Source organism: Pongo abelii, chromosome 6, assembly GCF_028885655.2.
Source record: "Pongo abelii isolate AG06213 chromosome 6, NHGRI_mPonAbe1-v2.0_pri, whole genome shotgun sequence".
Lineage (NCBI taxonomy): Eukaryota > Metazoa > Chordata > Mammalia > Primates > Hominidae > Pongo > Pongo abelii.
Genome location: NC_071991.2, coordinates 30,605,272 through 30,631,620, shown reverse-complemented (window position 1 = coordinate 30,631,620; position 26,349 = coordinate 30,605,272). Strand labels below are relative to the sequence as shown.

General features: G+C 36.8%; 1 protein-coding gene across 4 annotated transcripts in view; it reads left to right on the top strand.

The window, feature by feature from the left end:
• The window catches only part of VSTM2A (V-set and transmembrane domain containing 2A), a 31,107-nt gene extending 5,746 nt beyond the window's left edge, over positions 1-25,361 (top strand). The window contains exons 4-5 of one of the 4 annotated variants that reach the window (XM_024249873.2): positions 1,824-2,160; positions 22,871-25,361. In XM_024249873.2, the coding sequence (XP_024105641.2) occupies positions 1,824-2,160; positions 22,871-22,959 (426 nt within the window). In that variant the 3' untranslated portion in view covers positions 22,960-25,361. The other 3 variants (XM_024249874.2, XM_054559165.1, XM_024249872.2) reach the window with 3 other exon arrangements.
• Positions 25,362-26,349: the final 988 nt, after the last annotated feature.

Genomic DNA, 26,349 nt, shown 5'->3' with positions numbered 1-26,349 from the left:
GAATACTTCAATTATTCTTATATCACAGAAACTGTTGTTTTCCTACAATATTAGAAAAGCTTTATTGGTAAAATCTAGTTTTTTCTTAATTATTTTATTTTTCACATACATATATAACTAGATAGATTGCTTGGTGACTATTCTTCCTTCACCCTTCACTTGTCTGCCTATCATCTAAAGGCCAGTAACAAAAATAGTCTCATACATCCTGACCCCTGATGCATACATTGAGAAACATGATTACACACACAACTGTTGATAGTATTACCTATGCCAATAATGCATGAAAGTTAATGAGTAGAAGAGAGTTTTAGACACAAACTGAGGCAGAAAGTAGTTTGTTCCCTGTTTACCCACTGTGTGACTTTGACCATATGTTCTCAACCACTAGTTATTAACTTTGAATTCCCAGGAGAGTTGTTATAAACTACTGATATAAGCTCCACCCTCTAGAGATGCAGACTTAATATTTCTGCATTACTCCACATGCCAGTATTTTTAATAGCACCCCAGGTGATTCTAATGTACGCTCAGTGTTGAAAATCACTGACCCAAACACCCCAAGCCTCAGTTTACTCAACTATAAAATGGGATAATAATATAAATACTCTAGCTACCTCAAACTTTGTTAGGAGATTTAACCCAGAATAAATGTGGAAGTATTCATTTCCATTTTTATAGTATTAGTATATTTATATGTAATTTTATATACACATAAACCCATAGGGTTCAAATGTTGGAAATTATTTGTATATATACCTCTATATGTAAAAACAGATGAGTGCTTCCCAGGTTTTCCTACTGATTTATGGCCTTTTGAAAGCGTAGTGGTCATTAGCAGAAAAAATAACTTTCAGCCTCCTTCATTTCTTTTCTGTATCTTTCAAAATCGACCAAATTCTTGAATCCCGAATGTCTTATGAACCCTATCATTGTTTCAATTATGAGGAACATATGATTATGTACTAAACCTAACTGTTCTGATAAAGATGCTTATATATATATAATATAGGATATATAATATAAAATCATATATCTAATATATCTATCAGATATATGATCTTGCTATTAATCTGGAATAAAACTTATTAGAAGAAATAAGAAAGCCAATTTCAATTTTGAAAATCAAGCCGGTGTTTTATCAATGACATCCCAAGTCCCTGTAGCATAAAGTCCCTATAATGGCATGGGATACATACTTTGAGCAACAAGACTTCAGGTGATATGAAGCTGTACCTCAAGCCATGCCACCCCATGACTAGAGGCAAGACTGCATCTAAAATTTAAGAAGAAAAATGTTAATATCCAAGTTCATTAATAGCACCTTTAGTAGTCATCCCAGTGTGGGGATACAAGTACATTCTCAATCAAACTCATGACCAACAAAATATTTTTGTGATGTCTCAGAGTTGAGGGGGTTAGTTTATAGCCCACAGGGAAGAAAAGAGGTTGTTTCACCTATAGAGTTGGCCTTATTGGTTTATGCTTCATTGAACTGAGTTAAGCAGGCAGAGGCCAATCCCGTGATGGAAAAATGACGGAGCTGCTACTGGCATTTAGACAATGAGGGGCATGTGGCTGACAGAATCTGGCACTGGCTGCATTGAACTAATTATCCCCTGAGTCTGCAAGTGCAGTGGTTGGTGGAATAGGATAGCCAAGGCCTTCAGATGTGACGTTAAGGAAATAAAAAGCTCCTTCACTATGGCTATGGGGCCATTAAGACCCTTTAGCTTTCCAATATTAGCAAGCTCAGGGTGAAAAATGGGAACAAAATCACTTGATGTAGCACTTTATTTTTTTTTTTACCTGCAATTTTTCAGACAGTGAAAGTCCAAGGCAATGACATCTCCCACAAGCTTCAGATTTCCAAAGTGAGGAAAAAGGATGAAGGCTTATACGAGTGCAGGGTGACTGATGCCAACTACGGGGAGCTTCAGGAACACAAGGCCCAGGCCTATCTGAAAGTCAATGCCAACAGCCATGCCCGCAGAATGCAGGCCTTCGAAGCCTCGCCCATGTGGCTGCAGGATATGAAGCCCCGCAAGAACGTCTCCTCAGCCGTCCCCAGCAGCATCCATGGCTCTGCCAACCAACGAACGCACTCCACCTCCAGCCCTCAAGCGGTAGCCAAAATCCCCAAACAAAGTCCACAATCAGGTATGGAAACCCATTTCGAGCCTTTTATTTTACCACTCACAAACCCTCCACAGCAAGGTCAGTCATATAGAGTAGACAGATTTATGAATGGTGGTTTTTAAAATCGGAGACCTAGTTCAGTGCAAATGATTATGAGAGGTGAGCGCCGAGCTTACACCGATTCACTCAGAGCTCAAAGCATGTGGGTGCGCCCCGTCAGTCCCCTAGTGGTGCTTCATTTCCAGGGCATCTGAGAGCTGGACTCTGGTTTTTATCTCTTCTGTATTTACACATTATAAGAACAATAAATCATGTAATGTTGGTTACATTACAAATGCATGTTCATTTTCTCTACAGATTTATGTATCGATAATGACCCAAATTAAGAGGCTTTCACTTAATCAAAATGTAAATGAGAGAGACATGCCATATCATGCATTTTCAGTGACCCATAGCTCTAAGCAGGACTATTCTCCAAGGGCTTTTGATTTTGAAGAGAAACCTCAGCTGCCTGTGATGATGATAATGGAAGGACGGAGGGGGGGTTGAAGACAGTAAGTGGTGCAGAGATAAGGCAACTCCTCTGTGAATGTGCCTTCCAGGCCAATTTAGAAGCTTAGTCACAGGATTCTGAAGGCAGCTGTGCAAGTTAAAGCTGTTCTGAATGGCATTAACGTATGCAGTCATTCAGCCAATGGAAACGCGTGGAAGTTTTAACCTTGATGTGGGATAAAGGCTTCGTGGAACGAGCAGTACCCTGCGCAACCCCGCAGCCATCCCGATTTCCTCAAACACATGACATAGGATGAAGGCAGCACAAACATACCGACTTTATCCTTCTTTAGGTTTTTCCCTAAAGAAGTATTGATGCTACCATCAGTAATGGAAAATTATATTGCTAATATTTAAGGTTTCTTCAGCCATTAAATTAAAAAGTCTGATTACTTCACCAGGATGATTTCTGAGATCTCATCTCATATCGTCCTGAATACACACACACACACACACATCTCAGAAATCATCCTAATCAAATATAGACTTTATATATATCAAATATATATATGCATGTAGAAATACATATAGGGATGTATCTTTAAGTCCTTGCTTGTGAACAATGCTTTTAAATGTTTTTAAAATACTGTATGCCAAAATAGGTTTTCTCTTAATGCTTTACTTCCTAATGGATGTGATTTGCAGATTTGTAGGGCACTTGGATTAGGGTTCTCTGAGTTTGCCCTGCCTTATAATGTAGATGAGCAAGTCTCCTGGCATGCCTTGGTCATTGCAATTTATGTCAGTCTGATGAATAGATGGCTTAGCCTCTCTGAAGCCCAATGTGTGTGGATTTGTCTAATTTTTTTCTTTATCATCTTTTCTGTTTTCCAAATTAAAGGACAAACTAATATAGCTGGAACATATATGTGTGTATCCATACACACTAAACACACAGGTATATGCTAAATTGTAATGATAATCAAATGATGGTTACAACTTTGTGACTATTATTTGAGGAAGATTTAATGTCTTTGGAGTGATTTTCCCCTCTTTCTTCACATTATCAAAAAAGAAGTTAGACACTACAGCAAGATTACAGAGTAGCCTAAGCAGACAATTTACAACCTAATTAGCAAGAACTCCAAATCATGGAAGTAAAATTGTTAATATTATCCTACATAGACTGTTCCAAGTTAGATGTCATCAATCTGTTCGGCAGAATAAAATCAAACAGATTACCTATTCCAAGTGAAGAATTCCAAGGATAGAATGAAATGCTTTATCTATTTCTAGAATATTTTCTTAGCTTTTGGGGTTTAATAATGCAATCTCAAAATATCTATTTATTTTATTTTAATATCTCTTAGTGCTGTGATTAGTGCTAAATGATAAATTCTAGATCTTTTCTAACAATTATCAAATAAAAATTACTGTTCTGTTTGCATCCCATTGCCAGCCTTGCTGTCAGATTCAAAATTGCTTTTTCTAGAGTTAAAGGTAGAAGGAGAGAAAAAAGTGACTCATGAAGTCTATATTCATTAAAAGTCCTGTTCACTAAACATATCTGCTTATATCAGAGTAACCTGAAATATCTCAAAATATTTAATTTCAATATTTCCAACCAGTGAATACTGGATAATATTTTTATATACTTCTATCGACATTTTCTAATTTCTATTTCAGAAGCTGGGGCAGTCCAGCCACTCACTTTACTTATGTGTAAGTTCCTATACTTGCACAATTATTATATATGATTCAGTATCTGGGGTGGATATTTATATATTATATTCACTGTAATACCCACATCCTGATTTATGATTTTTGCTTTACAATTTTCAGATTATATTCAAATAAAGCTTATTTCAATACCCATGCTTCATTTATTCATTCATTTACTCACCTTCCATCCCTCCCAGGAACTCACATACCAGGCACAGGGACACAAACATGGAAGACACACTTCTTCTCCTCAAGGAGTTTGTATTTTAGTTTGCAAGAAAACAAAATATTTGTACATTCCATTTATCATCCATCTTTATTTCATTATTCTATGAAAGGCAAGATGTGGTGAAAGCACAAAAATCAAAATCTTGCTTTTGGAAGCCAATAGCTATATTGTACTAGCCTTTTATCTTTTATTGTTTGATACAAAGAGGCATCCTTCATCTATGGTATATGGGACACTGTCATCTCTGTCACAAAAAGCTGGCCTGTTTGGCCCTTTATTTTCATCATAATCTTTGACTTAGTTGACTAAATTATTTAAACTGAAACACTCACCTCTTAATTGATACTATTTTTCTTTCAAAGAATTTCTGTTTTTATGAAGGAAAACATATTAGCTGAAAATAATTTTATATAAAATCTTCAAATTTTCATACAATTAATTTAACCAGTTTTTCTAGAGCAGAGATTTACATGATAGAAGAAGATGGAAAAGATAGTCTATGACCATCTACCTATCACAAGATAAAGCTAACTGTTATTTAATATGGCTAGTCCCATACCTTTTCCAGATATTTTCCAAAAGTTTTTGAGCATGTGACTTTCCCCTCCCACTTAAAATTCTTTTTTATCTTTGTGAATTCTTCACTTGTAAAATTATTTGAATTCTACCTCCATTTCGTAATCAGCAATTAAAACAAAATAATGAAGCAAAACGATTAGGCAAACAGATAAACAAAACTTGGCTTTTACAATCCCTTTGAAGTCTGCCATCTTCAATTGTTCTGAACACTCTCCAGTTTTGTGTACCAGGACCAACTTAGATCATATCAAACCCACTCCCTTTTGCCCACTTTTTTTGGCTCTATTTACAAGAAGCTTTTCAAGAGAAGATGCCAATAAATATGATGTTATCAGGAAAGCAATACATAGAGTTAGAAGCAGAAGAAATGTTCTATAGATGTTCTGAGAAGGTGAATTCCTGCTTCTTGCTGGAGAAATCAGGGAAGGAAACCTGGAAGAAGGGACTTGGAGGATAGGGAGAGTTCATACAAGCAAATATGGAGAAGAAAGACCTTTTGGAGAGGAGGGTGGCACCAAGCACAACTGACTGTGGAAGTCCCAGGATCTTGACCAGGATGGAGCGGTTTAGATCCCTCTTCGCAGAGAACACAGGACTCAATGCCCCTCCACCATGCGCCCAAATACCCCTATATACTAAGCCATTCTCTACTTGTTTCTTCCTGTCTCATCCAGTATCTTCAATCCTTCCAGAAGTCAAACATCTCCACAGACCACCTCTACTAGTCCTTCCTTTCTTCTCTCTGTCTTCACTTTTTTCTACTGACCCCCTTCCCACCTTCCCAACGTCACACAGAACTGTGAAGCAGCTTCCTGCTCCTCTTCCCCAACCTGGCCATGGATCAACCCCTGGTGTGTAGAGCTGTGTGCTGGCTCCTCCAGGTAAATTGCCCAGGTCGCTTGCACTCCAAAAACTGTCATGCAAGTCACTGGTGTCTCCTGCTTCCAATTCCCCACCCTCTCACATCTCGTCCTTCCCAGTCTCTAGGCAGCCTTTCTCCCTCGATCACTCCTTCCTGACACTGTTACCTCTCTTCTCTTTGCAGGCTGGTCCCCTATTTACTGGCTTCTAGCATTCTCCTCTCTCCTTTATTGGCCTCCTCCCTGACTAAATTCCTCTCTTAAATATAGTTCTTTTCCCATTGTCAACTCCCTGATCTTCTCATCCACTTCCACGGTTTTGACTGCTAAATTTTCTTAGAAAATTGTTCCAGTCAGCTTTGTACTTCTGACTCATTTCTGTAGATCCAGACTCATGTTCACTTTTGTCCCCAAAGCATCTACATATATATCCTGCAAGAACTGTGGCAGAGTAAGGATGTCTACACACTTTTCTCCATCCCACCCATTGAAGCCTATTTTCCTTCCCCTGAGCATAGGCTGGCCTGTGACCACTCGCCCAATAAAGTATGAAGAAGGGAGCTGTGCCAATTCTAGACCTATCCTTTACAGGGGCTGGCAGCACCTGCTGAGCCCTCCTGGAAGCCAGCCACTGTGGAAGCAGTGCAGCCACCTTACTGAGTGAAGCCCAGCCAAGGCCCTTGGTGTGCGAGCCTGGAAGCAGCCTCAGGCATCCAGTCACTCCAGCCTTCCTCCAGCCACAGCTCCAGCGGCTGTCTCATTGCAGCATGAGGGAGCCCAAGCAAACACTGCCCAGCTAAGTACAGACAACACGCAGAACAGAGGCAGATGATGATCTCCTGTCATTTTAAGGCACTAGGTTGTAGTGAGGTTTGTTTCATGATGGATACCCAGATCAGACATCTAAAACTCAAATATTCAAGACTGAATTTATCTTAGCTTTCTCACCAAAAAGAAATGTCTTCCTCCTATGATCCCAAACTCTTTTAATAGCATTCATCACAGTCATTGGTCTTGAGGAAGCCTTGAAAATGTTATCTCTTCTGTCAGCTGCCACACTGAATTGTCCTAGTAATTGTCTCCCTAAAACATCCTTGAGAAACTGCATCTTTTCTGTTCTAACCAATACTGGTTTCATTGTCAACACAGGCCCTCTTCACTTTCCTCATCTAATCCAATGTATTCCAATAAGAATTTCTTGTTTTAACTCTAACACAAGGGACGTATCACAACAGAGCATGTGTGAAATGATTATTATTTTCAAAGTGCCAACATTAGTTTTTGTAGTCTAACTCCAGCCTTGTTTCTTCTGAGTTCCTGATCTCATTCAGTCTTTCCATTTGGTATTGCCTGAATGTTTTCAGATATTTTGTTACCTCTATGGCTTTGCAAATGCCGTTTCCTTTGGATGAGTCTTTCCCTATTTGCTGAGTTCCTACAAAAATGCAAACTCCTTTGTTAAAGCTTTCTCCTTTTCTCTTAGTCAGAATTGGTTACTCATCAAGTTCTCAGCAATTTGTTTATACTTACTTTGAAGCCCTCACTGTGCCTTGTATTGTTGAACCCTCAGTGCTCAAAGTTACACATTCTGGAAAACCTCTTAGTTTTAAGCAAACTTGGACAGTTGATCACCCTAACTATAACTTCTTGGCTACAAGTATCATAGCTTGTTTTTGCCATTCCTCTATGTGCCCTGAACAAGTGGGGCTCATTTTCTTATTTTTTTGTATAATTATGTTTTCATAATTAGATAATTTTGCCACTACTCTAGAACTGATCAAGACTCCCAAACAGTGTTTCTCAAAGTGAGTTGTGCAGCCTACCTATGCCAGACTCATCAGGGAGCTTATTAAAAATTCATATTCCAAGACTCCACCCAGTGCCTACTGAATCAGCATCTCTGAGTGTAGAACCAGAAATAAGTATGCTGTGTTCCAAAAGTTAAAAGAATCATTAGCTTTTTGAAGTTTTTCGGGGTAAAAAAATTTTCTTCTTATCATTTACTATGAGATATATATCTATATGTGTATCTGTGTCATGCTACAAAATACTTTTTTTAGAGGCTCCGTTCTGTTGCTCTTATTGTTTCCAGTGTTGGGATGGACTTTTGTGAAGCTGTTCACTCCTGTGATCAACAGCTGGTATTTGTAAGGAAACTGGCTGCGGTGAAGGTGGTACTTGTGTCTCCACGTGTGGAGTCTGTAGTAGCTCAGAAGGAATGCTGATTCTCTGAACTATGAAATACAATTATTGTGTGTTCACCATGATGTGAACCTGACTGTTAAGAGGCAGATGCTGCAACAGCTGCCAGGAGCCCAGAGTGGCCACTTTCAGCAGGATTGATCTTAACACGGGATGTCAAAGCCGTTGGAAGGAGGGAGGTGAGGGACTCAGGGTCTTTGCAGGGAGAGTGCTTGTCTCATTTAATATGTGAGTAAATGGTGCACTGCTTTGAGGTAGAGTCAGTCATATAATTCAGCCCTTACTGCTGATTTTTGTTTAAATGATCCAACTTGGCTGCTTACACAGGTTAAACTAATTTGATCATTGTAATTCTATCATATAAATGGCAACTATGTAAATCAAGTGTCTATGAATAAGACAAAAAATAGATATAAGGGAATGATTTGGATAATACAGGCCAAGGAATCTGCTAGGGCTATATTTGAATTATGTAGATTAAGAGTCTATACTGGTTAAATTCTCCTGCAAACCATATTTAATTTTACTCATTGAAGTTCAGAACTATTTGGGCCTATAATATCAAGGTTGGATGGGTTTTTCCATTCATAACTGGCCACACGAAGGCTTGCTTGTGACTACTAGTTCCTCTGTAATTAAGGAGACATGAAACAGAATTTGCCAGTGTTCTACGTTCTTGACTCAAGTGATTCCATGATGTCTGCCACTTCAGGAAGCCACCAGAGGAGCAGCTTCCTGGCTAGATGGCCAAAGTGTTGAGAACTTGCTAGAAAGGTTTCACTCTGTTGGTCACAATAACACACACCCTAAAAGAGCAAGAAAGGTCAAGAGATCCTTCTTTCAAGGACCACTTTTGCCACTGATAGGCTGAACCAGTGCCTTCATCTGAGCAGCGAAGGGGCGTAAATGAGCAGGGACACACTCCTCAGACCTTCTGCCTCTTGGCTCTGCCTACTCATTGGTAGAGGCACTAGTGCACAGCGGTTAAAGAGGAAGGCTGCTTCACATCTCAGCTCCATCACTCACAGCGCTGTATGTCTGTTTCCTCATTTCTTTCTTTTTTTTTTTTTTTTGTCGTTGTTGTTGTTTTGAGATGGAGTTTTGCTCTGTCTGTCACCCAGGCTAGAGTGCAGTGGTGTGATCGTGGCCCACGACAGCCTCCACCTCTCGGGTTCAAGCAGTTCTCCTGCCTCAGCCTCCTGAGTAGCTTGGATTACAGGTGCGCACCATCACGCCCAGCTAATTTTTGTATTTTCAGTAGAGGTGGGGTTTCACCATGTTGGCCAGGCTGGTCTCAAACTCCTGACCTCAAGTGATCCACCCTCTTTGGCTTCCCAAAGTGCTGGGATTGCAGGCGTGAGCCACTGTCCCCGGCCTGTTTCCTCATTTCTTAAATGAGAACTGTACTATAATCCTCACAGGGTTTTGACAATTAAAGGAAATGATGTACATATGAAGATTGGCACTTAATAATCCCTGAATGAATGGTGACTAGTTGCTGTAATAATATGACTATTATTGCATATGCTTATATACAATTATCAGCAATGAAATGAGTAGAGTTAATGGTCTTTACCACCTGGTTCTTCTAGGCAAATATCTTCCTTGCTGGTTGTGTGGAAGTGATGGGTTAAGGAAGGAAGACTAGATCTCCATTTCCGGCTTATGTTTTATGATTTATAATTTCAGAGCTTGCTTTTTTTTCTTCTGTCACAGTGCCATTAATTGATGATAAATTTTCCTCTAAATAAGCACAACATATTGCCACCAGCTGTCTTGTCCAAAGTTGTAACTAGATCTTTATTGTAAAACGTAATAAAATTCCAAAGGATTTTTAAGCATTTAAACTGCAACCTGAATAAATAACAGGTGTTCTAAAGCTACAATTATACAAACTGGTGTTCATCTTAATTAAACTCAAGCTTTCAAAAAAATTTTCTGAGTTTTTAAAATTGCAAAGTAATTAGCAATACATCTGAAAACATAAACAAGTTAGAATATTATGTAAAGCCTTAAAAAGAGACAAAAATAAAATAGGAATATAAATTAATAATGAAAATTTCATAGTTTATGGTACCAGGTAGATATAGATTTGATTCCTAGATTTGCTATCTACCAGCTTGTTACTTTGAGTGAGCTGCTCACAAAATCTCTCTGAACCTTAAAGTCTTATATGTAAAACTGATATGGTAATACTTATCTGCCAAGGGTCATTTTCAGCATTAAATGAGATAATGGATTTTAAAAATCTAGGAGAGTAAACCTAGCATGTGAGTGAGCTCAGCAATGCCTAGTTCTCTACCTCTTTACCTACCAGATAGGAAAATATGCTACAAAATAACTATTATTTAAGAGGACAATAAAGAAACAGAAATATGAATAGAGATTAAAGAAAATAAAAACAAGCCTGGAAAGCTTGAAAATTATACAAAATAATATCTAATTTTAAAATGTAACAATTAAAGAAGGATTTATTTAATTAGTAATGCCAAAAGGAGACATATGATCACAGTTTACAATATATATCCAAATGAACACCAGTTAAAGAACCAAGCAGAAAAGAAAAATCAAATATAGGAAGATTAGCATAAAATAAGATACTTGTGGCTTTGAAGGTTAAAAGTTACAAAATAATTTGCAAGTGAAAATATTTTGCTATAACTTTAAAATTTTATTTAACTAAATAATATGTAACTAAAAAGTAAAGCATCAAACAAGGAAATATTCGTGTCTAATACTTAGGAAAATAATAAATGTCAATATTATGGACGCTATGATTATGTAACCCACTCCTATTCACTCCTAATCAATCCTAATAGAGATATTAAAAGTGATCATATAATATGAATAAAATTAAGATAAAAGTATAAACTTAGGTCAACCTTCTACATAACTCCAATACCAAAATAGAAAATATTTTAGGAATAATATTGAATCCTCAATAGTAGCAACAAGTAAAAGATATAAAATATATAATCTTTTTTTAAAAAGTATGGTTGCAAATAAGTAGTATGAATATGAAGACCACTAAAACACTTCATTGAGAGAGTTTAGGTTTGAATAAATGAGTTACAATGCTATGTTTGTGGATGGCCCATCTCAGAATTGCAAATATGTCAGGTTTTTCAGAAGTATTTATAGATTTGATGCAGTCCCAGTCAAAACCCCTCGTCATTAAAAAAAAAATTGACAGATATAATCTTGGCAAAAGTTTTCTGGATCAACAAGCATCATAAAGGTTACATTGAATCAGACATTCTGCTACATTGCCACTGGCATGGTGAATCAGTACTTCCCTTGTGAAGGAAAATTTGTCAGGGAAGAGTAGTCACAAGGCTTTAGATTGTACAGCCCATATGTCCCTGAAATTATACTTCTGAGAGGAAATTCCAAGGATATCATAGTGAGTCATGAATTGCAATACTTACCATGGAGTTTTTCATACACCTGGAAATACACAGATGACCAAAAGGAAAGTTAGCTAGTGAATGTGTTAAAGCATGCAGTGAACATTAAGCAGCCTCTAGAATCATATTCTCAAAGAATGTTTAGAGACATTAGAAAGGATTCAGTACATAACATCACATGAAGAAACATAGGATACAAAACTTTAAACTGAAAAAATATATAGCATACAAAACTTTAAATCAGTCTGAGCCACGTGCATAGAAAAATAAAAGAAAAAAATGTACGGCAGTCAATGTAAGTTATGATTTTTAATTGTTTATTGTTTTGCTTATTTATAACATTTGTACAATGATAATGTATTACTTTGTTATAAGCAGAAAAAGAAAATTTAAATTTTTTCCAATTAAAAAATTAAAAAATGGTAAACAGTTGTCTCATGAGAGAGAAAATAAATTAGCAAACACATAAAATATTTCAACAAATAAAGAGAAGCAAAGTAAAATAATGGTGTATAATTATAGAGTTCATGACAAAATCTTAAAAATATCTACACATGTACATATATGTACCTAAAGTACTGTTATGAAAATGGTCGGTACTCAGAAATTGCTAGTAGCATTGAAATTAGGAACTTTGTATTTTATTATATCTTGTTTCCTGGAGGCTGGGTGAAGAATCTGACCATCAAGTTAGTCTTGTTTTTCTAAGCAAATAGGTGTGATCTTGATGAATTCATATTGATTAAATAAATCAAACACATACAAGTAAATAAAATATCATGCAATCATTTTTCCTGTCAGTGAGATGACTCACACAACCCCCAATTCCAAGGGAGATCAAAGTGAGGAGCAATGCATTGTCATTAGGAGTATCAAGGGAAATCGGACACAGGAAGATTTATAAATGAGAATTATGTTTTACTTAATGCAACTGCTTCACAACAGACTCTGAGAGAGCATTTTTGCATGAATTCAGAATCCTATAGGTATAAAACATACCTGATATAGGTGAAACAGTGCTTGAATTAAAGCAAATAGTAAAATCTAGGAGTTGTGATTTCTTATTCCATGAAGCTGACAAATATGAAGCTGTAGAGAAAATTTTAAAGATGAAATTAAGTTAAGCAGTTTTATTATCTTCACAGACAAACATTTTAATGAAGTTAAATAATGCAGTGAAATACTTCAAATTTTAAAATGTAAAGGTATGAAGCACTGTGCAGTGAAGGGCTCTGTTATGAGATCAGTGTTTTTCTTGCTTCATTTTGATGGCTTCTGTTACAGACACACCGTGAGGAGCCTGTTCTTCAGCCATGTATATAATCTTTTATCTTTAGTTTTTCTGATTAAACAAATTCATATGCTATGAAGGCAATTTTCTAACTTCTAGCATTGTGAATAGTTAATTTGAAAAATCCTACATTTAGGGATTAAGCAGTAGAATCACAACCACTAAATAGAAAAAAATCTTTAGAATTTAAAACCTCACTCTATTTCAAACTATCTGAAAATATTAGTAGGGTTGTGAAGATAGGAACTGTGTCTTGAACTTTGGGTGTTATTGCAGCACCTAGCATTGTGTTTAGCATGTACTTAGACTTAAATGTTTAGGGATAGAAAATTACGTTTTGGTTTATGTATAGTGCAAAACACTTCTGAAGATAATACCACTGCTAAGAATATACATGAAGTTTAATGTAATTTGGTGAATGTTTAAGAAAACAACTCCAGACTGCCTATGTAGCAATGATCAGAAAAGATTAAAAAACAGCCCTTGGACCATCCTTCATTACATATTCGTGATGATAATATTAATTTATTTAAAATGATATTTAAAGGCAAATTATGTCTGGGAAGTTTGATGAACAAATTCCAGGCAATGGCTTACTTCTGTCCTTTTATTTGTATATCTTGATAAATGAGATGTGAATTTTAAAAATCTTGCTTCAAATATTTGTAGTTACTTAATGCTGGTAGCCAAGAAGATAACTTCTACTAATGAAGATAATTAATAAAGCATTCTAATTAAGAAAACTTGAAATAGCTAAATTAAGGAAAAGGGTAAGGCCACTGGCTCAAACTTGGAAAATATATGGGTAAAATCTTAAGACATTTCCTTGTGTTAAAACAGGTGTGTTTTCTGAAGCCATATAATTTATGCTTTTGTAGGTCCTATTGACATTAGGTCCTCCAATAATTCCTTCCTCAAAGTCAGACATTAATAAACCATAAAAATTAGTTTTTTAGTTTTTTGTTTGTTTTTTGTTTTTGAGACAGAGTCTCACTCTGTCACCCAGACTGGAGTGCAGTGGCATAATCTCGGCTAACTGCAAGCTTCACCTCCCGGGTTCAAACAATTCTCTGCATCAGCCTCCCAAGTAGCTGGGACTACAGGCACGCACCACCACGCCCAGCTAATTTTTATATTTTTAGTAGAAACAGGGTTTCACCATGTTGGCCAGGATGGTCTTGATCTCTCGACCTCGTGATCTGCCTGCCTCGGCCTCCCAAAGTGCTGGGATTACAGGCGTGAGCCACCACTCCCAGCCTTTAGTTTTTATATTTATAAATCATGGCTATATCTTTATTTTTCAATTTACATAAGAAGATATGCGGAAAATGAAATCACATGTTTGCAGCTATGTTTCTTTCCTTCTTTCTTTTTCTTCTATTTTTTTACTCTGAGTTCCTCAGTTGCCATTTCTTTAAAAATATGAGTTGTTTTACCTGCTTTGATGAGAGATTTTTCTCTGACAGTATTGGTGATGGAGGTCTATAGCAACATTCAAAGAGGGCATGGATAAGGAGAGGTATTCTTTATGTCACCAACTGATGAGCGATTTTTCAGATATTTAGCCAAACTGACCTCTGTTTCCTCAACTCACGAAGTTATTCTTTTCTCTGCCCTTTTCAGTTAGTAGTCAATAATGCTAGCTGTGAGGCACTTCTGTTGGCTTCCTAATTCAGGGCAAGCTGTCCTCACTGAGCCAGGCAAGGGCTCTGGGTGCATGATCGCTGAAAGGACACCAGTGCACATGGATGCCATTTGTCTCCATTGCATTCCCCAACTTCAATACACTTTCTGAAACCCTTAGTCAAATTTAGCACCATTCATGATCAGGGCAACAAAACCACGTATGGAATTCCTAATATGGAATTTGTGATTATTCAAATAAATTAAAACTACCTATGTGTGATTAATAAAGAGAATGCTAATGAATAATGAAAGCAGACAGTCAGGAAGCATTTTTAAACTCTGCGACTAAATAGTTTCAAACATTTTAGCAACATTTGTCTATATACCAGTAAATGTAGTACTAATTATAAATCATTCTTATTTATGCATTTAAGCCATTATTAAATATATGTGGTATTAGAATTTCATTCTTGGAAAGGTTTCTGTTTGTTTTTCCACCAATTTATATTGTTCTCCTTTGCATTTTGCCAAAGCCATTCATATCTCTATATATTTTTAATAGGCAGAATTGAGAAAGTATAAAGTTTTCAGATATGAGGAATTGCCAGATGAAATTATGATGCAAATATTTGTACCATCTTAGCTCTAGAGTCAAACAGAAACCGGATTTGAGTCTCACCTGTACCACCTACTAGTTGAATAAACTCCAATAAGTTACATAATCCCCTTCAGCTTCAGTTCCCTATCAGTAAAATGATTATGGTTACCTCCTGGGATCACAGCCAGAGGTAAAGAAATCATAAGTGTTCAAAATTATTAGCAGCTTCTATCATAACCATCATCCCATCTGCACAAAATCAGTTCTTGCTTGAATGGGTGTGCTACCATGAAAATGTGCTGTTTTCAGATGTGCCGTGTCCCCAGCAGGAGGAAGGCAGCGTGGCTTGCACGCATCCACTCTTCAGTAGCTGCAGGAGGTAGAAAGGCGTGACAGCTGCAGAGCAGGGTTCTAAGCAACAGGAGAGAATGGTCTCTGGTGAATAGAGTGGCACCCATGCACCCTGTCCTGTAGACCTGCGTTCATGTTCAACTTCATTCTCCCTCAGCTACAGTAAGAGCCCTCATAACTAGAACAGAGCTGTAAATTTGCTGACCAAAGGAAAGCAAGAAAGGGAATTTAAACAGCTGCTACCAGCATGCCAGGGCACACTAAATAGGCAATTTATGTATTAGGTCAAAGTGAAGCACATTTCTTTTAAAAAACAGATTTCTGGAAGAAATTGGCACCGGACATGTAAGCATTCTAATAAAAAGATATTCTTCTCAAAAAATTATGGGGTAAAATCATTCTATTATTTGACCTTTCCCCTTAAACGGTGATTTAGTATGTGCAAACCTGAATAAAAATTTTATTAGAAGCTAGCTCAGTTTTTCTCACACAGCGATTTTCATTTCTGAAGCTGGCACCTGTAATGAAAGAGAAATACGTAGAAGGGCCCCGTCTACTCGAAGAGCTGTAATGGACACTCAGTTCTTCATAAGCTGGCCTTCTTCGCAGACAGAAAAGTGTTTGACTGTTGCTACTTTTACTATTGGAGGATTTCCATTTTTAGGTTTGTTATGAGCCTCACTAATATTCACTTTTACAAAACAAAGATTCTGGAGTCAGACCATGCAGCCACAGTGGGGTGACGAGTGGGGGTAGAAAATGTTTTCTTTCTTTTTTCTTGCTCCTTTTGATTACATTAGATACCCAAACAAGAAGAGAAAGAATAGAAAAGCCGATCAGGAATCACGCTTAATGCTGCAGAACGATGCCCTGAAAATGCTGAATGTGCCCCATATCTAAACCAATTAAACTTGTATTTACACAGAAAATTAATCCATCAGAAAATATTCAAAGCCAAGAGAAAGTGGATATTTGGAGAACTGATCAAATGTACATGGAATAAGTTGTTTACTTAGTTTTCTCCACTCAGCGCCTTGAATTAAATACCCACATCCTCTTCTGGGATCTTTCCTAGAGCCCAGAGCTCTGGTTCTCATTCTCTCCTTGTCACTAACTAATGATGGCACTTTGACCCATCAATGTAACCTTTCCTGGGCCCAGACTACCAAAATTGAATAAAAAGCTTGGAAAAGAGGTTTTTGGAAAGAAGAAGGAATGCTAGAATAATAGTGGAGCCAGGTATTAAATGAATATTTAAAATAATTCAGAGGAACCTTTGTAAGCTGTAAAAGTCTATGCTATAAAAAGTTCAAAACATTGTTATATCATAAGAAATTTGGTACATTACAAAGAACAAAGAAGCTTTACATTTTATTAATGCGTTGAAAAACCGAGAGGCTTCCACAATGGTTGAACTAGTTTACAGTCCCACCAACAGTGTAAAAGTGTTCCCATTTCTCCACATCCTCTCCAGCACCTGTTGTTTCCTGACTTTTTAATGATTGCCATTCTAACTGGTGTGAGATGGTATCTCATTGTGGTTTTGATTTGCATTTCTCTGATGGCCCGTGATGATGAGCATTTTTTCATGTGTCTTTTGGCTGCATAAATGTCTTCTTTTGAGAAGTGTCTGTTCATATCCTTTGCCCACTTTTTGATGGGGTTGTTTGTTTTTTTCTTGTAAATTTGTTGGAGTTCATTGTAGATTCTGGATATTAGCCCTCTGTCAGATGAGTAGGTTGCGAAAATTTTCTCCCATTTTGTAGGTTGCCTGTTCACTCTGATGGTAGTTTCTTTTGCTGTGCAGAAGCTCTTTAGTTTAATTAGATCTCATTTGTCAATTTTGTCTTTTGTTGCCATTGCCTTTGGTGTTTTAGACATGAAGTCCTTGCCCATGCCTATGTCCTGAATGGTAATGCCTAGGTTTTCTTCTAGGGTTTTTATGGTTTTAGGTCTAACGTTTAAGTCTTTAATCCATCTTGAATTAATTTTTGTATAAGGTGTAAGGAAGGGATCCAGTTTCAGCTTTCTACATATGGCTAGCCAGTTTTCCCAGCACCATTGATTAAATAGGGAATCCTTTCCCCATTGCTTGTTTTTCTCGGGTTTGTCAAAGATCAGATAGTTGCAGATATGCGGCGTTATTTCTGAGGGCTCTGTTCTGTTCCATTGATCTATATCTCTGTTTTGGTACCAGTACCATGCTGTTTTGGTGACTGTAGCCTTGTAGTATAGTTTGAAGTCAGGTAGTGTGATGCCTCCAGCTTTGTTCTTTTGGCTTAGGATTGACTTGGCAATGCGGGCTCTTTTTTGGTTCCATATGAACTTTAAAGTAGTTTTTTCCAATTCTGTGAAGAAAGCCATTGGTAGCTTGATGGGGATGGCATTGAATCTATAAATTACCTTGGGCATTATGGCCGTTTTCACGATATTGATTCTTCCTACCCATGAACATGGAATGTTCTTCCATTTGTTTGTATCCTCTTTTATTTCTTTGAGCAGTGGTTTGTAGTTCTCCTTGAAGAGGTCCTTCACGTCCCACGAAGTCAGTGTGGTGATTCCTCAGGGATCTAGAACTAGAAATACCATTTGACCCAGCCATCCCATTACTGGGTATATACCCAAAGGACTATAAATCATGCTGCTATAAAGACACATGCACACGTATGTTTATTGCGGCACTATTCACAATAGCAAAGACTTGGAACCAACCCAAATGTCCAACAATGATAGACTGGATTAAGAAAATGTGGCACATATACACCATGGAATACTATGCAGCCATAAAAAATGATGAGTTCATGTCCTTTGTAGGGACATGGATGAAATTGGAAATCATCATTCTCAGTAAACTATCGCAAGGACAAAAAACCAAACACTGCATGTTCTCACTCACAGATGGGAATTGAACAATGAGAACACATGGACACAGGAAGGGGAACATCACACTCTGGAGACTGTTGTGGGGTGGGGGGAGGGATAGCAGTAGGAGATATACCTAATGCTAAATGACGAGTTAATGGGTGCAGCACACCAGCATGGCACACGTATACATATGTAACTAACCTGCACATTGTGCACGTGGACCCTAAAACTTGAAGTATAATAATAATAATTTAAAAAAAGAAAATAAATAAATAAATAAATAAAAACCAAGAGGCTGATAATGTTTTCATATCCAATATTTATCAGTTCAGAGTTGGGGAAAAGTTAAGTTTTATATCAAGTATGAAGTATGTTGTATGTAAACTATGGTATATGTGGTACATTTCCTCTGAAAAGATGAGTATACATTGAAATGATAGCTGCACATCTCAGTTTAACAAATGTGGGGTATTGCAGCAAGGTTGCTTGCCTCATGTGGTTTCCGAAAACGGCAGATTTCTGCTCTGTGCTGATGGACCACATTGCTCTTTCTTCATTTCTGTGTCTTTGCATCACTCCCTGCTAGGATGAGTTATTTCACTTTGCTGGGTTACATATTCCTGATCTGCATATTTGCCACACAGGATTGTTGTGAGGATTAACCATTATGATGGAGGCACAGTGCCTACTGCATGTTGCCTGGCACCTACAGGTCCCCAATAGTTTCAGCCGTTTTGGAGGGCAAGGTGTGGGCACGCGGAGGGATGCAGCACTGTTCAGCATGCCCACTGTCTCCCAGCCTGATGACTGCAGATGCAGGGAAAAAATGGTAGCACAGACGGAGGTCTAAACTAAAAAGGAAGGTGCTGAAAGGCAGCTGAGCACTTCTACCTGGCGGACATATGAGAGGGGCATGGAGGGGCAAGAGGCACGAGAACAGGAGCTGGTGGCACTCAGGCAGTGACGCAGAAGCAGGCCCTGACCTCTCCAGGCAGTGGCCCTATCTGGCTGGCAACAGGCAGTCCACTGGAGGGAGGGGCAGCCTCACACCATTTCCGCCAGACTGCTGAGGCTGCCAAGGTCTCAACTACTATGTTTTGATTGTTTTTAATTTTGCTTTCTTTTTGTAATGAAATATATGGAATTTCTGTTATTCTCTGAAATCATACGATAGTGAAATTAATATCTGGAAGGCTTTTTCCATGTTTCTCCTTGGCCGGGCTTTCATTTGTCACACTCTCTTGAGAAATGCTTGCCTGATGCATCTCCGGGGAGGTGTGGCCCACACCACTCTTGCATGAGGAAGAGAGAAGGGTGAGAAATGGAAGCCAAGTTTCTGCCCTGCTTAGACTTCTAAGACTTCTCAGACTCTTCCATTTACAAAATGGAGAAAACACCTCCTCTGCCTTACAAAGACGGGGGAATTACACTCGCGAGAGCACTATGAAAATCTTCAAGCATAAAAACAAAGCAAATGAAAGGCATCATGATTAAATAGATGTCGAAGGACGTTATGAAATGGCATTCTGTGTCCAAGAGAAACCTCTAGGTCCTATTAGGCCTCTCTTCATCTAGGCCTGCTGCCTGTAAATTTTCTTCACATAATTTAGATAATAGCATCTTCCTTTCTTCTTCACAGAGCATTTTATGTTGGGGGTAAAGTTTGAAAACTCTAGAGGCCTTGTTTTACACATTGAAAGTAATTTTTAAACTTGCAAAAAATTTTACTCCTTGCTTTTAATGAGCTAATAGCATAATCAGTGAGGAAAGATACAAATATGATTAATTACACACAATGTAGGCCTGGTAAAGAACCTAGCAAAAGAAAATACTGCTGAAGTTCAGAGGAGAGAGAGATTACAACTAGCTATTAGGAACAGATAAATGGACAGGCAATTATCTGAGGGCAATAGTTGCTTAAATGTGTGACTGTATTAAGGGGATAACAGATTATCCTGCTTGGCCTCAGCAGAGAGCAAAAGAAACCAAATAAAACAAAATAGGCAATCCTATCACAATGCAATAGCTGGCATACTAACATGACAAGAATAAAACAATTCTACACAGTTATTATGCTCACTTTAGGAAACATGTGGAAATAGTGTCTCATTTAAGATCTCAAAAGTGAGTGGCAGCGGAGGAAATCAGAACTCAGCGGTCCTGACGGCAATCCTGGCTCTGCGTATTTCACAAAAGTAAAGCATTTCTATCTTTAAAATGAGCACAGAGTGGCCGAAATTTACTTGTATAAAAGTTAATATTTCCATACAATAAACCATAACATATTTGATAAGAAGTAATGGCATTATGTAATTAGTATAAATCTGAATGAAAATGACTATGATGATTATTTGTTAAAATTACACAGGACAAATTATAGCATTTTAGATCCTCAGATTTCACTTCTAAAAGTCTCCGGGCCTACAAAGATAAAGAAGTACATATCTTTTCTTTCAAGACATAAATAAAAAACAGAAAGGAGAGAAACACAATCAGTGGTTTGATGACAATACAGCTTTGCTTTAGAATTTATTATATAGGAAAAAATCTTTGTAATTTTCCTGGCGAAAATGAATTGTATTTAATTAAAAACATGCTAATAAATGCATGCACCTAGAGTGGTTGAATGATTACAATCTGAAAACAAAAGTACCATGCTTCAATAGTATATTACATATCTGATGGACGTTCAAAATTTTAGTAGCCTCAAAATATTCTTTACACTGCATGATTGGGTTTCTTTTTAGTTATAATACTCATGTAAATTACGCTTTAACTTGCACATGCTGGATATAGTATGATAGGAAATGCTGGGTCAAAATGAAGCAGCTGTTTCCATAATATCTCAATGGGCTAATGGGGTCGGGCATGTCCTATGAAGGGTTGATTAATTAAGAAAGGGATGACATAAATTATGGTGCAATTTCAACAAATTCAAGCCAATCTGCCATGCCCATGCTGAAAAGAAAACCATTATTTTACAAAATACATTTTAAATAGTGAATTATTTTACCAAGTTGTATTTGCTTTCAGCATTTTAAAACTTGTATTCAATACCAGACATACTTTGTGTGAAATCAAGGACTGTTGCCTATTTGGGGAAGCATTTAATAATTTATTTTTCTTTCTTTTTTTTTTTTTTCATTAAATGAATCCCTGTCAAAGAGTTTCTCTTCAAAAGATAATGAGAATACGTGTTTAATTTTTGAAAGCTCTGATGTTATTGGTTCTACATAGATTGTGTGCATTTTCCTTGCAAAATCTCTGTACTTAGAACTGCACATGAACTGAGCTATCACTGTTGCATTTTTTGAAACTTGTCACCCAGCTTGAATAGAGGACCACTCTGCAGAGCCCCATTACTAACCTCTGGGTCTTCCTCCAGTCACTAGGTTTCTGTGAGGAGATACTGTATACTGGTAAATATATAGCCCACCTACCAGTAAGGCAAATCAATGACAACACTAAAGTAACCTAGCAGAAATACAGTAATGTGAGTTTACTAAGTGGCTACTTTGGAAGCCCCAAATATTTATTCTACATACAGTGACTTTTAGAGAACAAGGGGTTCTGCCACAATTTTTATCATTGTCAATGTGGACCCAAACATTATTTAGATGAAGTATTCAAAAGATTGCATTTCCCCACGCTTACCCCCTTCAAACACATTTAATCTTTCTCCAGTTAAAAATGAAAGACGGTAATGCTTTGATCCTCATCACATTTTTGTTTTTTACTAATAAAGGTATTCAATATGTCATTTGTAGCTAGAAGCTTATTGAATAAAATATATGAAGAAAAGAATGCAAAACTACTATTTCTTCCCTGAGATAGTCTTGGAGCTCTTTCAGGAGTTTCCAATTCTTGATAGCACTAACTTTCTCCAAGATTTCAAGGATTTAAAAAAAAAAAAAAAAAAAACTCACTATAAAAGTAAATGCCCAAATGCACCCACCCTAGAACAAGTTTGCCCCTCGTTGAGGAGCCTGCTGTTCTCGGGTTGTGTCATATCCCCTGTGGATTTATGCTCATGCAGTAGGAAAAAAAAAAGGATATGTTTTTAGGTACCAGTATAGGAAGAACCAGATGACCTTAGGGAATGATCCTCAAGGAATTACTCGAGGGAAAAGTATCTGGATTTGCCCCTCTCAGTGTTCCCAGCCATGGGATGGCATTGTTTGAAAACAGACAGAACAAACAACACCAACTTCCTGGGACTGAAATCCTTTGTATGTGTTGTTGTTTGCAGTGCATGCCAAGACATTCATGAGCACCAGAGCCAAGCTGGCGAGCTAATTAAATATATATATGTATGTGTTTAAAACAGCCTAATAAGGAGCGTTGGAAATCTTCAAGATGAGCGAATATCTTATAACTTCTTCCGCAGGTGCGAGGATAGCTACAAGCCATGGACTTTCTGTCCTGCTTCTTGTTTGTGGCTTTGTGAAGGGTGCTTTGCTTTAATCTAAAGTGCTGACTTTTTTCCAATATCACTTTCTCTTCTTAAAGCAAAGAGCAAATCGCCTGTAAAATCTACGGAGCGGACAGCAAAGTTGACCCTAAACTCCAAGCACCACCCTGCACCCACTGTACTCTAATTCACTACACAAGGAGCGCCTGCTTCTGGAAGCATAAATGAAGAGGCTATCACATGCTTTGTTGATCATATTTTCTTTGGCAAAACACTGATCTTTTATTTTAAGAGAATTAGTGTGAAGTTTTCTAATAGCAAGATCTATTTTTTTCCCTTTTCTTTCGGCGACTAAAATCATCTCACTGACTGCTCAAGGGTTGGCCTGAATGTCATCAGGATAGGGAATATTCACTATGGATACCACTAATTTCCTACTAAAGGACCCAGCATCTTCAGGAAGCAAACAGAGATCAAAAGGCTACAGAACAGAAGCTATCATCAGACAAAACCCCCTTTTTAGGGCAAGAACAAAACTATCAACACTGCAAGTCAACAAGGAGGACATTACTTTAAATAAGGAATAACATGAGAAAGAATTTTTTTTTATTTTCCCCTTTTTTCTTGGATTTTTCTTCTTTTCTTGATTTCAGTTCTTGTTCAATGGTGGCAAGTGCTGGTTATGGCCAATCTCCGTCAATCCTAGGAGGTTTATAGAACTACATTTTGAGTGTTCTATATTTCAATGTATTTTAATTCATTTTGCAATACCTGTATATGCAAACCTGACAAATTCTGTAAATTGCTTATAGTATGTGTGCTATAACTTCAAAGTAGATGTACTGCGACCCTCATGCAAGCTGATTTTTATCATTATATATATAAATATATACTTAAGAATATCTATGTGTTGGGCCACTGACCAACTTTTTTTGACCAAGCATTTGTTTTTCGTTGATAATTCATACACTGCGTGAATTTTGTAATTCATCGTTTCACTTCCACAGGTTTGACAGTTGCAGATGGTCTCTATTGTCCTCTGCTTCATTCTGGAAAGTGCATATTCAAAATTGTATCAGTCTCTGATCGATGAATTAATTTTGTTACGTCTGTGCTAAGTTGGAATTTGCTATGTTCCTTTATATATGGTGTTTATTGAGGTTTGAGAGTCTCTTGACTCTGAAGAATGTACACTCTCTGGTTTTGACAGCTATTTCTGTATTATTATCATTATACTCTTGTCAAATAGAAATGTTGCTTCTAGAAAATTTGCCTTGGAGGCGAATATGGGGAAGGTGAAGCACTCACCATAATTCCCTAAATTCATGTTAGAACATTTCTTGCTATGGTTAAAAATGCCGCTTCCTTTGACCTTTATGAATTTCTGTACCTTTGTCATTCTGTTATTTGCTGCTAATTATATTTTAATGTCTCCTAATTAAAAATTAAAATTTGGTTGTTGGCTAAATACAATATGCAAAAGATGATGGCAGGTCCCTGACTAAAGAAGATTAATGTGTTCAGTTTCACTGGTTAAGTGAATTATAATTTTAAATATTCCATTCTTATTTTTGGCTTTATGATAATTCAGACTATTTTATTTTGAACCTGTTTTCTACTCTGGCAAAGAAAGATAGGCAGAACTATTAAAGTGTTCCATATACATTATGGAATAGATACAGCTTGAGAGATAAATGACCTAAGTTTTCCTTCCAGAGAGATTCTTCCATTTTCTCTCATTACAAAACCAGAAGATCAGCTATGTGGGGCCATCAGCTCCCAGCCTAAGGTCCTATAACCCGAAGCTTGAAGGCAATCAGTACCTCTGCTTTTCAAAGGTAAATGCATTCATTTTCTTTGATTCAGTTATAAGCAAGTATATATTTTCATAATATTCTTGACATTACCTGAGAAATAATATTTCATGCTAAATCTTTTACTGCCACTTTTCTCATTTGGTTTATCATTTCAGTTTAATGAGAAAAATTAATAAAGGTTTTGATTGCACTATTTTATTAACCTAGAAATGTATTTTCTTTCAAAGTTTAATACTTAAAAATGCATAAAATAATGGTAAGATAAACACCATCTATTAAGTTTATCTGGGCCTTAAAGATTGCATACATTAAAGCATAAGTAAGCATACTGTTTCAAATTTGGTCAAGTTAGGAAAAATCTACATGTAATGTACTTTTACTCAAAATTTAGGTCATGAGATTGGTCATTTCTAAAGCAACACAGACTTGTACCTGTATCAGCAGTGTTTACCACGCTCATAATCAAAGATGTATGCTAGTTTGGAATGAGCTACTAGGCTCATTGTATCAGTGTCCAAAATAATGAAGATTTATCTGTCACTGTGCCACCAAGAGTCCAATTCACTGGCTACTTTGAGAAAGAACATGGTGCACTATTTGCTTTACACTCAAGAAGTTAATATGGAACCTTAAAAATTGGAACAGAAACTAAAACAAATTAAGGAGATCTTTCAGAGATTTTAACCTTATATTTTGTCTCTGCAACTATAACTTTGTAAATAACCATAACTTTGAATATGAATAAAGATTTAAAAATAAGTTATCAGACATTCTTAACCTTGTTTCCAAGTTTATGTAATGTTTATCATAAGAGAGAATCCTAAAATATTAAAATTGCTTACTTGAATTTAAGTTGAATGCTTTTGTTCTTTCTTAAAGACTTATAAATTGCTTGCAATAAAATAATGCAAATGAAAACACATGAGGGTAAAATAATAAAATAAGATAAAAATTATTTAAAGCAGAAGCCACTAGTTGGGGTTAGTAAATAAGCTTAGTGGAGTTCATGAACCCAATGGAATTCCATGTATATTTTTGCATATCTGTTTTATGGAGGTGGTCCTTCATACGGCCAATCAATTCATTGATTCTGAGTGATTTGATTATGATTTGCTGGCCTAAAAGAAGAATGTTTAGATGATTTTGAGCATCTAAGAAAACCTGATAGTTATAATTTTGAACTGGTTTGCCTTAAAGTTCTTGAATATAATTTAGGAAAGTATGTTAAGACACACATATGTGTGGGTGTGTGCCGGTGGGGGTACAAAAAAACACATTTTTAAGTTCAGAAAAAAAATCATCGCAATTTGTTATAAACAGCATGGACTAATGATACAGGATGATGTTGGTTGAATTTTCAGGACTAGCAATGTAACTTTGCAATGGATACATAGATGCCATTCAAATAAGTGGTTCTGTTATTTATCCTATTTTTTTTAAAGTAAAAATATTAAACATAGTTTGTATAAGAAAAAATAATTGCAGGAGGTAAGTGTAACCTGTCTGAGATAACACATAAAACTCTGATGATTGTATTTTGGAGTTAAGACTATGAAGCTAAAAAATATGTGTGCACATAATTTCAAATATTAGGCCCAAGTAATTTTATTTTCAGAACTGCTCATTAATTACGGGAGCACTCAGTGTTTCAGGAAGTGTTAAGACGTCAGGGTTTCAGCAACGAAATTGATAAGGCTCTTCCCTAGATCTAGGAAGAGACAGACAATAAACATTCAAAAGCAAGAACATAAGATACTGAT